This window comes from Aquila chrysaetos, chromosome 15, assembly GCF_900496995.4.
Source record: "Aquila chrysaetos chrysaetos chromosome 15, bAquChr1.4, whole genome shotgun sequence".
Lineage (NCBI taxonomy): Eukaryota > Metazoa > Chordata > Aves > Accipitriformes > Accipitridae > Aquila > Aquila chrysaetos.
This window is the reverse complement of record NC_044018.1, coordinates 22,926,458-22,940,757: the sequence shown is the minus strand read 5'-3', so window position 1 is coordinate 22,940,757 and position 14,300 is coordinate 22,926,458. Positions and strand designations below refer to the sequence as shown.

The 14,300-nt window shown below is 38.0% G+C and overlaps 1 protein-coding gene across 3 annotated transcripts in view; it reads right to left on the bottom strand.

Moving 5' to 3' along the window:
- Window positions 1-14,300, bottom strand: part of ARHGEF10 (Rho guanine nucleotide exchange factor 10) — a 120,275-nt gene that overhangs the window by 3,998 nt on the left and 101,977 nt on the right. For all 3 annotated transcript variants that reach the window (XM_030036804.2, XM_030036803.2, XM_030036805.2), the window contains 2 exons: window positions 8,842-9,016; window positions 1,970-2,092 (listed from right to left, as the gene is read on the bottom strand). In XM_030036804.2, the coding sequence (XP_029892664.1) occupies window positions 1,970-2,092; window positions 8,842-9,016 (298 nt within the window). The remainder of the gene's footprint in view (window positions 1-1,969; window positions 2,093-8,841; window positions 9,017-14,300) is intronic.

The window sequence follows — 14,300 nt, the reverse complement described above, 5'->3', positions numbered from 1 at the left end:
CTGGAGCCAAAAGAAAAAGACAATTAAAGAACATTATTTTACCACAGTGTTCTACCATAATTAGTTCATGAAGTTTGCTCAGAAAAGCCTAACTCTTAAAACCCTATTATATGCATCCAATCTGTCTTTCGCCTTGTGTGTACACAATTTACAGAAAAAATGTACAAAAAAATAATCTGTCATACCGCAAGTGTTTTAGGACTGTACTAAAATGTCCGCTGACACATGGCTTTATGAATTTTAGTTGACTGACTTTTGTGCTCTGTTCTCACAACAGCATGAGTACAGAAATGCTGCTAACTTCTTTTTGTTGGCATCGACGCAAATGTAACACTGAGTTTTCTCCAGTAATCCACAAACAAAATATGTGGTTTTCAATTAATCCTATTGTACCTCTGTACCTCTCCAGAATAGCGTGAACATCTGTTTCATTGTAACAGACCCCTATACAGCAGGAACTAAAACTCATCCTTCTGAATGGTTTTCTAGTTACCGTGGCAGATTCATAAGGAAATGACTGAAAAATTATTAATTTTTTGAAACATATTTAAACAGTGGGATGGTGGTGGTACAAGGAAGATTTACACTGTGCAAATCATTAGAATGTATGAAAACCAAACTGCATATGGCCAAATTCAGAAGCTGTAACAATATCAGTAAATGTGGCTTTTACAGCCAAAAAAGAAGGAAAAAAATCAGCTACAAATGGAAATTCTACAAAATCAGCTACAATATGAAAAAGAGCTAGGCTATCAAGGGGAAAAACTCACAACCCTACAAATCCATCCCTAACTCCCTAATGCATTCCAGGTTATAATAAAACCTATTCTGTTTTTACAGAAAGTGCAATAATATAAAGATGAATTATCACTATGGGAAGCACAACTGGAAAAACTCACAATTTTTCAGTTCAAATTCCAAATATGGTATCGAAGACTATAAAAATAGATCTCTAAATGTAATGTCGCTAGATTTGTGAAATCTGACAAATCTTGACCCAAAATAAATGCAGGAAAATACAGATGACATAAACCACAATGATCAAACCAGAAAATGGAAGAATAAAATGAGAGTTTTTTTGATTCTACAACTGTGCATTTTCTTGCACTGCATTTATTTTCACCTAACATAGGTGCCATATTTTTAAGAAGCATTTGTCCTGTGTCATACTGGATTATTGCTGCGTATTTTGCTGAACACAGAGGGTTTTGTTTTCATTTTGCAAAGTTACATAAGCTTTTTTTTTCCCCTGAAGGAAGCTGCAAACAGCTTGCCTCCTAAAATCTGCCAGCTTCCCTCCACAGCGCAGAAGCTCGAGCAGAATTCTGAACCCAAAACGCAGCATGGCAAAGCCCCTATTAAACACACTTTAAAAATCTTGCTTCTGCTAGTAGTTTAAACATTTGGAAAGTGATAGAGCAGCATTCATGCATTTGTATTTCAAATGGGGTAATATGAAGTAACTCAATAAATACATCTCTCCAAAATGCAAAAATCTGATCATTGTCAAAAAAATGAAATATATACTCTCATATATTCCAAGTTTTGGGGAGAAAGGGCACAAAACCAATTTACTGAATAACCAGTCAGACAACATACTAAACTTTCAGTATCTATGTCTCCAAACCTAATGCTTCTATTTTGCCCAAATCTGGAAAAAAGATTGCTTGCATTCTCTTCTCATCCCCATATATTTGACTGTACTCTGACAGGATTAATGCCTATCCTATTCTTATGCCCTAAAGAAAAACAGTTGTCCCGGCTCGAACAACCGAGACAAAACTAGACAAATATCTGGATATACTGTAAAGCTCAGGAAGAACAACAAATATAGCTTCATCACAGAGCTCTGATATATATCTAAACAATACATATAATTTAGGAGGTTCACTTAAGCTACCGACAGAAGAGAAATGAAATCTTCAGTATAAAACCATTGTACTTGATCCATTTGAGAAATTTCACTCACCAGTTACTTTGGGAATCCCCTGCAGGCGTGGCACCGGTAATGCTACTATTATACCCAGGTTTGTTCCAACCAGCAATAAACCGTGGCACACCAGGAGGCTGGTCACAGAAACACGCTGCTGCCCTGCAAAGTTTAGGAAGTGCTCCGTTACTTAAGAGTGAAGATCTTTGCCTAGATCAAGGTAACTTCAGGCAAACACAATCAGCGGTACCGTCTCATTCAGCAAAGCACTCATCGCAGTATTTTGCTGGATTGTGGTATTAAACTTTACATATGTGACAGTTTAAATACTATTAGACTTCTGCAACATTCTGTCCTACATCTCTAAACCACAGTATCTAAAAGCAGACAGATTTTCTTTACAAATATGCTTTTACAAATAGACTATATTTGTGTATTCTCAATAATAAAACTGAAAGGCATTTTGCTTCACAATAGTCAATAACATATTGCCATAACACGCTATACTCGAGACTCAAACCTGTTCATGATTACTTCTTACTCCTAGTTTTTATTCTGTGAAACTGTATCAGAAGTGCTGTGTCCCCCTGTTTGAGTTTGGGTCCCCCCCATACAAGAATGGCATTGGCAGACTGGAACAAGCCCAATGGAAGGCGACCAAGACGACCAGGAGACTGGAGCACACGGTGTACAAAGAGAGGTTAAAGAAGTGCTGTTTGCACCTGTCTGACAGGAGGGTGCACAGAAGACAGAGTCAGACTCCATTCAGATGTGCACACTGGTAGGATAAGACGCAATGGATCAAATTTGGAACACGGGAAATTTGGATTTTAAGTAGGGAAAAGCTTCTCCATCATAAGGGTGGTCAAACACTGTAAAACGGGTTGCTCAGACAGGTTGTGGAATCTCCATCCTATCCAAAGATATGAAAACTTTGGCTGGACAAGTCCTTGAACAACCACACCTAATCAGGCCTGCTTCAAGAAGGATGGACAAGATGACCTCCAGAGTAATTTCCAATCAAAATTATTCTATGATTCTACGTTTTTCTGCAACTTATTATTTATGGGATTGCTATTTTTCTAATGAAAACAAAGTCATTTTTGCTCGCAATGCTTACCAAATACATTTGATTTAGTTTAGATGGATTTTGAAAATGGCCTTCACAAGTTTCAGAAATGGAAATCACGGCCTGCCCAACCTTTTGCCATGGCCCAAGTTTATGTGGAGGAGCATTTAAACTCTGCTGGAATCCTCCAGGTTCAAAACCTACATGTTCTTGGATTTATGATTAACTTCACATGCAAGAGAGCAGTCATTCCCATCATCATAGCTCTCACTTCATCACTAAGGAGGGAATTTGGATTCCACATCTGATATAACTTGGATGAACCCGCATGTTCACACTTTGGAAAAGGACCTTAATTACGGTGTATCACAAATGAATGCATTTTCCATCTCGTCCCTTGAAGCTGAGCCAATTTACATCCAAGAATATATGAATCACAGACCCAGCAGGAAAGCAGGGAAGGAGCAGCTTGACTGTAGCCCAACGCACTCAACTGGAAGGCAGGAGGCGGACCACAATTCAAGTCTTTCCCCACAGAACTTTACAAAACCAGACTATTAACTCAGCGATGGTGTGTTGTAAGAGGCACACGTATCTGGAATCCCAGCTCTGCCTACCCAAAACCACGTTCTAAAATACCCCAAAGGCACGATGATTAGGTCACCCTCGGCAGGTGTAACAAGCTCGAGTAAGTTGAAGAGGCTCCATCTACTCATGCAGACCTTCAGAGACACCCAGGTTGTTCTCCATAAACTGTAGCTGTTTACGCTGGTAGGACTGCATCATCCCTCGTCAGCTAGATAAGCATGGGCAGTCTATGCCTATAGAGAAATTACAAGCCTTTTGAAGCTTGGAGTTTGCTTTTTTGATGTTTTTTTTTCTTTGGTTGGTTTGGTTTTGGTGGGGTTTTTTGGTGTGGGTTTTTTTTGGTTTAGTTTGTTTTTTTAGGTTTTTTTGATATATTAATTGGATTAATTTAGTTTCCAAAACAAAGCACACAGAGGCACTCCTTCAGCACAAAAGAAGTTCAAACGCTGATGCCCAAACACCTCTGTGTATTGGAGTTTTCAAAAATCAGTATTTGAATTCTGTGATTTATTGCTCAGGCTCGCTCAAGTTATGTATGACGTGAGTCCTCTCCCACAACCAGTGCCACAGCAAGGGCAAGGTAACTGCAGGTGAGTTTAACCTCACTCCATTTCACTTAAAGCTTGTTTTACAAACTACACACAGAAATCCTTAAGTACAATTTTTAAACTTTTAAAATTATCAAAACCTCCCAATTGTACTTTTGCCTCTCAAACACCTTACAGAAGCAAGATGCTCACATTTTTAAATAATAGATGCTTAATACCTTTTTAAACTTTTAAAATGTAAAATAATATGTATGATTCCATACTCCAACCCTGAAGCAACTTCTAACCAGTAATTTTTACCAGGGAGAACTGGTACCATGCATTACTGTTTCCATAAGTGAAAAGAGCAAATTATCAGCCAGCAGCTTAGAATCTTAAACACCAAGCACAACCTTAAGCATGAACCAAGGTCAAAAGGAAAACCACTTGCTTTGAAATCTTGGAAAAGCAGGAAACATCTGCATCTGAAAATATACCTTGAAATAGCATATAACAACTAAAAAAATTATATATAGATTAAAAACCCCTATTAACATACTAATTTAAAATATTAATTTGTTATCTGCTAGCCAAGGTTTGAAATCATACTTTTCTTTGTTATTTTGTGACTTTTTATTTTGATATATTTCATATTCAGAGAAAAAAAAAATGTAAAACCAATTCTCCAGAACACGAAACGCAGTAAGCACAGAAATTATCAAGTTAAGAAGGGAAAATGATAAACATAAATGCCAAAACCAATCAAATACTTTTATCTTTAAATGACAACTTTTAGATCACGCTGTCCCAACGCAGACAGAACTGTTAAAACCTGTAAAATAATCTAACCAAGATCTTGACTTTACGAAAAACCGAAGCCAACAATCAAGCTTATACATGGACAAAAGATTTTATTGCCTATGTTCTGCTCTATGTTCACCTTTTTCAGGTCTCAGCTACAACAACCACCAGACCCAGGTAAACCCTCATGTGGTCCCACACAGATCTTCCAAAGTCAACCCTAGGTAAATGCAAGGGCATACTGGTGCATATCCTCTTACATGACCATGCTGCTCTTACGATATAAAAAAAAAAACCAAGCCCACTGTATAGATCTGTTGGGCTGACCTGAAGTTTTTCCCAATCTTTTTATCGTTTCCCAGCAGTAAAATCATTTTATGGTCTGGCACCTGGTGGGGTGGGGACAAAAGAAAGCTGTAAGCCTCAAAGTATAGTTTGTTTTCCGCAGAGAGGAAATGATACTTTTTTTTTTTTTTCCTTTGCTTTTCTGATCTGTTTCCAGGAAACACACATGTCATTAGAGGATATATGGATTTAAACAGAATACAGCAAGTTATGCAGAAATCACCTCTTTATTAAACAGGTAACCTATCACTGTCCATATGAGCAATGAAATTGCATGTATCGAGGTCACAGTAATCTATTTAAAAGGACAAACTCTTTTAGAGCTGAAAGGAAAAAAACGTTTAAGGATGTTCTTGAATAATGAAATATTGAACGTGACTATGAAAAAACAAGTGGACTGTCTATTCATGTACAATATGTTTTTTTTTTTTTTTGGTGCAAGCTATGATAAAGGCTGGTGAAAAGCTGCCTTTGTTGAGATTTCAACTACAGATCACAAACGCTAAGCATAAACTTGCTCTACAAATGAAGTACATTGCATTAGTGAAGTGTGTCTATTTGTCTTCAAATGTTAATAGATTTTTTTTTTCCCCCTGCTACTCAGTATGCCCTCTGTTCAGCTAACAGAGCTGTGCTTGGGCCACTTAAAAGCAATCCAGCTGTACTGTGGTTTACCAGATAGTGAAATAAATGGTTACCTGGACCTGTAACAATGATGATGCTCTTCCTCTCAACCACTCTCTTCTTTTCTCATACAGCATTTGTGCTTTTTTGGTGTTTTATTATAGAACACAAGCTTTTTACACATTATTAGGAATTATTTCTGATGATAAATGAAGTAAAGGTACCACAGACCACTCTGGACTAAAAGTCTATCCCCACGGCTGCCTCCGTGACCCTGGTTTCATTTCCAGTCCTGCATTCCTACAGACAAACCTCCCGTAACTCCAGAAAGCAAGAGCCCTCCCAGCTGCGTTCTCCACAAGTAGACTGCTACAGATTAAAAAAGTTACATCCAGCAGATAAAAGATTCTGCCAAACATCGTCTGCTTTTTTACACTACTGAACTTCGCCGAATCGTAAGGACAATCGCCTCCTGTGCCATTTCCCTTACACTTCATTCCTCTGTGATTCTGTCCTGCCCACTGTGCTGCAGGGCTGTCTTCCTCAAAGCAAAGGAGGCACACCCTTCACAACAAGGGCAGCAGGCAGTGATATTTAAGGCCGTCTTCTCCTAAGAGCAAAACTGGGAAAATCTAATGCTATGAGAACTGGTTACTAAGGTTATGAGAACCTCCTACTCCTCTATCTTAACTAGTTACTACAGCACTGTAACTCACAGTAACCATTCCTGACAGTGACGGTAAATTTTGCTTTTACTTCTACTGTATAACAACAAAATAATTCCATGAACTTCATGGAGCGACATTCCTCTCGTTTACATTGCTCTAATGAAGACACAGGTGACAACTCCAGGTAGCCTATCGGGTCAATATTACATATTGTTGTTCCTACTAAAATCTTAGCAAAAGAAGTCCAGCTTCTTCGAAGTTATATCAAGACCTTGCCTTTTTAATCTCTCTTCTTAAGACTCAGCAATATTTTTACACCAATTTCTTCTCTCTCATTTCAATACCAGCTGAGTTTTTACTTTCTTGTTATTTTTGCATGTTAAGGAACTCCTGCTGGATTTCAGAAAACTAACAGAGCTGTTTCCTTTAAAAGTCCTAAAAATTCCCAGTAAAGGCAAATACATATTTTGTAAATATGCAGCTATTTCACTCCTTTTCTGTTTCACTTTGGTTTGGTTTTTTTTTTCTTTTTTAGTCTCAGTATATGCTACACAGAGCTTGATTTATTCTTTGGCTGCTTTTAGTTCCAAAAAGTCCTTACTGCTGCTTTATTATGTAAACCTCCTACTCCTCTGTCTTTTTGCCTTTGTTGTTGCAGCATTATTGGGATCATATAAACAGGCCCAAGAGCTGCTGCTAAATAATTGAAATTCATTTCATTTTTAGAATGGATTCTCCCTTGGAACATTTGCTGTAATAATGTTCTACTCCTGAAATAAATTTCCATTTCCATTCACTGGCATACTTTTTGTGAAGACACTGAGGGGAAAAAAAAAAAAAGGAACTAAAATGGGTAAGAATGACACCGGGGAGATAGAATTAGCTACAAGTATTTTTAAAAAAACCCAGTATGTTACATCAGTAGTTTTATTACCATGGCAATGAACACTAAAGCCAAATTTTTTAAGATGTTTATATGCAGAAAACATGTATAAGGGAGGCCCTATTTCCCTTTTCCCCCCTGCTATAAACAGCAGAACGTATTAAAAGTTAATCTTCTTTTTACAACTGATCTTGATTTCTTTGCATAACTGTGATGAATTCAATCAAATGACCTATTTAAAGGCAGGCTATTTGCTGCTGTTCAGTGTTGGTGCTACAGTCAACACCACATGTAAAAACCACCCTGCCTAGAACATGATATAAATGGACACGATTTAAAATAGAGCTTTATTGCAAAGCTAATGTCATCTGAAAGAAAATGTGGTAAGAAGACAGAGACTGAAGAAGCGAAACATTTTTCATGCAAGATTTATACCAAACTCTTTTAAGAATATAAATATAATCTCAGTGTGGGAAGAACTGGCTTCTGCTAGAAACAAAGCAATAAAGCTGGTGCACACACTGCCCACAAAAACTGCAGAAGCTCGGTGTATTGCAGTCTATAAACAAGGAGAGACAAGAAGAACGGCTGTCCCCTCACGGACACCTCATGCTCAGCCATGCCAGTCTCGCTTTTCTGTCTGTCTGTCTGTCTCGTCTCCCGGCACTGCCACAGCTCCCGCCTGATGCGCTGGCTGATGCTGAGGTCCCAGCCGCTCACTTGCAAAACTGATACGGGCCAGTGCAGCTGTCTGTGACGCTGATGCTTTGGGGGTGATTGAACACCTTGTGCCTTAAAACTCTTAAAGATCTGTTAAACTTTATCCTAACAACCACAGGTTCTACCTTTACTTGTAAGACTAACCTTTTAATTCAACAAATTAAAGCTCAATTAGCAAAACACCGAACACACTCCAAAATGGCAGTGTGTGAGTGGTTCAGCTGAGTGCACTGGGACTACTGATGTAACTAAAATTAAGCACGCGGTTTTCTGGTCCAGATCCTAGGCAAATTGACTCCATCATGTACTTTGATACTAAGTTCCAGAAGAAATGCTCTGCAAAGCAAACACATTTTCATGTCAGACTGCATTGCCCTACTGCTTCACAGCCACACACACACACCAAAAAAAAAAAAAAAAAAGACTAAACAGAAGAATTCACCTGCTTATCTATATAACAACCTTTATAACCTCCAAGGAGGAATGCTGTTACTCAACCAGCTCACTGCACACATTCTTCTGGGCAGGCGACAGACTGTGATTTACTAAAGCAAATAGTCATGAGACAGTTACCAGACTCAAAGTCCGAGATGGATCTTCAGATTCTGGCCTAATCTACAACACTCTGGAGAACGACGGTGATAAAGCCAAAACAAAAATGTTATCATATGATGCGATTCAGCTACCTGGCAGCATATTGTGAACAGGTGTGGCAATGTTAATATCCTGGAGGTGTTTCAGTGTCTCGGTGTGGAACAGGCGAAGCGTAGATCCAGATGTGAAGGCAATCCAGATTCCCACTCCAGCAACAGCCATGTGAGAGATTACCATCCCTTCCTCTTGATGGGCTTCAAAATGGCTCTGTAAGAAAAACAAGGACTCTGTGGGGACATGCAACTGAAAATCATTCAACCTTCGTTACCGGCTCTTCAGTGTAGGCACTGTATCTTTGTCCTCTGCGTCAAGGACAAAGCTAGCTTCCTCTGCTTTGCTCAGGACATGTTCTGACTGCTGCATATGATGTATTAATTTTCCTGTTACTTTTTTTTGAAAATACATCATCTTCAATATGGAAGGATTCTCAGCTCTTGAGCCAAAGTTCTACCTAATGACAGAGTAACTTCACAGTAACTTAGATACTGTATCTATTGAAAATATCACATGGTAGGGCTGGCAAGCCTGTAACAGCTCAGGCTTAAAAGGATTTTGTATTTCTTTATTGATACTCCTTTGCAAAAACTACCACAGATGAGATTCCTGGGAATGGGCAGATTTTTTTCCTAATATGCTACTGTCATGGTTTAACCCCAGCCAGCAACTAATTACGATGCAGCCGCTCGCTCACTCCTCCTTGCTCCCAGTAGGAAAGGGAGAATTGGAAAAAAAAAAGTAAAACTTGAGGGTTGAGGTAAGAACGGTTTAATAACTAAAATAACAACAACAACAACAACAACGATGATGATAATAATGAAATATAATAATAACAACTGTAACAAAAAGGAATATAACAAAAAGAGAGAAATAAAACCCAAGAAAAAAAACCAAGTGATGCACAATGTAACTGCTCACCACCCGCTGACCGATGCCCGAGCAGCGACCCACCCCTCCCGGCCAACTCCCCCCAGTTCATACACTGGGCATGACGTCCTGTGGTATGGAATATCCCTTTGGCTAGTTCGGGTCAGCTATTCTGGCTCTGCTCCCTCCCAGCTTCTTGTGCCCCTCCTCACTGGCAGAGCACGGGAAACTGAAAAATCCTTGACTTAGGACAAGCGCTACTTAGCAACAACTAAAACATCAGTGTGTTATCAATTTTATTCTTACACTAAATCCAAAACACACTGTACCAGCTACTAGAATAAATTAACTCTATCCCAGCTGAAACCAGAACAGTTACTTTTATCTACAGCAGGACTTCTCTTTAAACAATAAAAAATATTTTTCTTCTGTTCCGTTAGGGGGGTCTTTTCAGAACAAGGATAATAGAATCAAGGAAAAAGTCATCTTTAGAAAGTACAGTGTTTATGAATATAAATTATTTGCTCAGCCATGTATGTAACAATGTGAGTCTTAATACTGTGGCTTGCTTTTCAACTCTTAGACACTTTTGAATTTTAAAAGTATTAGCTATTTTGTTTTCCTGTCCTTCAAAATATTGATGCTTCTCATTAGAAAGGCCAAAATCCTCCTTCTGAAGATGAGTAATACAAGACTTTGACGACAGACCTTTTTCCTTGATCTAGTGCCTCCACAGTTACAACTTCTGCATGGCTCCAGGAAGGCTGGAACCTCTCTACATGCCCCTGTTAACGTGCAAGATAAAGCTGTAGTAAAGTTCTTTAATCATTAACAAGAAGTAGGTTTTTTTTTTTTCCAGTTTTGTATTGTAAGTAAACTGTCTCTGAAGTTAAACACAGCCTTTTAATGTTATGCCAGCTATTATCAAATACAGAGAGCTATTCTGATAAACATAAAACTTCCTCGGCTAAATAAATGACAAACTGTCCCTTGGATACAAAGGTCTCTGAGAAATATGGAAGTAAATATCTGCTCTAATATTCACACTACATATTATATACTCTTAATTATATTTGCAGACAAAATACAAAAGTACCCCCTTCCTCCTTGTAAAAGTAAAGTTAAATTTTCCATGCATTACAATTAAGAGTTACATTTTGGTCATTTTGCATCAAAATCTAAATTACATGCTTCTCAGGATAAGGTCTTAGCCTAAGACAGTTATGTTTTGAACATATTAGGGTTATAGATATATTGTTCAAATTCTCCACCTAAATTCAACAAACAGGTTAACATCAGAGATGAAGAATAGAAGTTTAAGCTTTCACAAAGTGTAACTTTTGATATTATACTTAGTAGGCATTTGATTTTCTTTTCGTACATTATTACTGCATAAATTACTACTTTCCACTGAGAAACTCGCTGTTTAAAAATAAGGAGAATGAATTTTTTTTTCTTTTCATTTGTTAACACTATTCTTCAAATGTTCAGTAAATGAACAGAAGTTTCTCTTCAGCTATTAGGCAGTGGTTCAGTTTTTGAGTATTACTGTATTACTTTTTGACTCTTCAAATAACACCACTGCAGAATGCAAGGTAATCACCTCTGGTAGGCACATTTATATTCACTGTTTTCCTCAAGTAACCTCCATTCATTCTTTACGAAATGATATACACAATTTGAAAAATCATACAATTTATTCAATAGAAGAATTCATCCATGAACATCTTTCAAAGCCTGAAACAGCTCTTATGACTAAATTTCCTGATATTCTCATCATGCATGTTTCACTGCAAAAAGGATTTTCAAATAGTAACTCCTATTTACAGACTCATGCACCCCTACACTGATGACCAACTGACTTTTGAAAACTAGATCCAAGGCCGCTGAAGTGAACCTGACCAGCAACTTGCACTGTTTGAAATTAGAAGAAAAATGAAGCAGATTGTTAAGAAATGAATTTTCTCTGGAGTGGTCTAAGCACAGCTGACAATTCTGTTGGTGCCAGTGTAAACAACTTGCGCATGCATTTTTGTCACATTCCATTTTTACCAGCCAACTCAGTATACTCCCACTTAGTCTGTCCTGCTGCCATTCGTACAGCTGTCTGCTGAAACACGTAGACATTTAAAGTAAAACTGTAACACTGACAACGCTACAAGAAGCACGTAAAAAGAACTATTCTTCTCATTCAAAGGGTCTTCTAACACAGAGCAGGAACATAGCCCAAACCTGTATGTTCTTTTACAAATGCATAAATTTTTGTATAGAGGATAGCTTTGACATCTGTTTCCATTACATGTCTATCTGAAACCCAATAGCTGGTCTTTTTCTTCAATTATTTTTTTCTTCTCATAACAAGAAATACAGATACAAAGGGACCAAAATGTCTTATTCCCTTTGTTATTAAAAAAAAAAAAAAAAAAAAAAAAAAATTGAACTGCATTTTACTTTCCTCTTTTATTTTTCATACCTACATTCCTCTCCATTCAGAGCCCAGCTTTTTTCCCCTCAGGCTCTCTCGTTCAAGCTCTATAGCAACAGGAGAGCTGCAGAAGACATTCTGGATGCCGCAGCCCGCCTGCCCAGCAGCGCAGCCCGACATAACTCACTATTGTTTCAGCAGCGCGGGGCATAGCTGGAGTCTTTCTTTCGCGGGGGAGCTCGCTTGCACCAAACAGCTGCACCAAGAACTGAACCACCATTTCTCAAGCTTCACGAGAGATGCATAATGGGTATCATTGTCCACAAGGTAGAACAAATGACTTCTACTATGTTAAAGAAGTTACAGTACTCAGACAATATACACTCACGTATAGGGATTTTCATTTGTTTTGTTTATTCAGCTGAGCATGTCAGAGTAACTCCTGTATAGTTAGCCAAGTTTTAAAAACAAGATAAAACAAACCAGGATGGAATGTCATTCAATTGGTGACTTTATACTGTTAAATACTCTGGCATTTTTTGTTGGTTTTAAACAAACACATACTGCCTTTGCAGAGCGTAAGGGTCTACAGGCACAGAGACCACTATGGGATCAAGGTCTATACCCAACAGATACAACTGTCAGATCTAGGGTCAAGACTAAGGACAAATTTCTTCTTCACAGAAAGAGTATTAGAGTATGTAATTAATACATAACAGCAATGCGTTCCTCACATGTCCCTTGCCAAGGAGCTTAAGGCATTGTGCCAGCTTGGGGCACTGTGCCAATAAAAGACATTTCCTAAAACATTCTATTACAGTAACATATCATTAAAACAAGTGAATTGAGAGCCTTATCCATATCAGAGGGGAAAAAAAAGCAGGAAAAGTGAATAACATCCAAACCCAATACATAGGATGCCAAACCTGCTCATTTACTAATAGTTATTAAAAAAAAAAAGCTTAAATAAGAATCTTAGAAAAGCAAGGAGGCATGGAATAAGATTGTTTTCAAGGATAATGTACTCTGCACTTAGCAAATGCACAGACAGTTAAATATGAGATACCTATGAAGCAGGGAGTGCCTCACAAGGACGAAGTTTACAAAATGGTCTTGAATGTGCTCATGGGCTTGCACAAATATGGCCTTAAAAACTAGTCAGGTGCCTTTATAGATAACGTATATGACACAGAGCATATAATATGCATGCATGATAGTAGAAAGCAATGAACAAAGAAGCAGCTGTAATTTGAACTATTCGGCAATATAAAGGAGTTCAGCAAAGAGGGAAGAATAACAGTTGAGCCCTGTGCAACACCTGGATTCCTGTTGATAGAGCAAAGATGGATATTATGCAAAAAATCTTGAGTCAAATCATTACTACTAACTCTCAACAAGAGAAGGCACAGAGGGAGAACAAACATTTGCTTGCTGCTGTTTCCCTTCATACAGCAAAGCTTCTGCTCTGCACAGTAGGAAAGAGGTACCTCAGATGTATTCAGGTGCTGATGTTGTTAAAATATTCCCAGTAGACAGAGTCTAAATTGCCTCATGTATAACATAATATTGAAACGGTACTGCCAATGAACATGGTATGCACTTCATAGCAGATCACTTCTGGAAATATAAACCCAGGAAGTTATCAAAACAAGTCAGGTAACTGAGCAGGTAGCAATAGCAGAAACATTAGTGAGCTGTTTATTCTGGTGAGATGATGAAAACAAGATCAGTACTTGTGTATGTCTTAGGACCAGTAAAGAGGCAACAGAAAATCATCATTTGTTCACAGTTCTGTGAGGAAGATGACATGCTATGGTATGGAAATTTGTGTGGAATAAAAAAGATGACCCTCAGCCAGTCATACAAAAAATCATCATGTTGTTGAATAAAGTGATCTGTGTCGAGAAAACATTATTCAACCCATACGCACCATTTCTAGCTGCATAATTTCTTATATGTTGTTTGCTACAGCATTCATTGCCTGTATATTAATTATAGCTATAAAAGTCAGTGGATCTATAATAATCTGAGCTCTGAATACAATGGATGGGTTAGTTTATAAAGCACTCTGGAAATGAAAAAAACCCTCCTGTGATGCTTTTACAGGAAAACTTGCAGTAACAGCTGAAAAATGAAACTACCATGTCTGAGAGATATTGATAGAATATTTGCTATTTTATCTCTCTGAACTTCTGTTTTCAA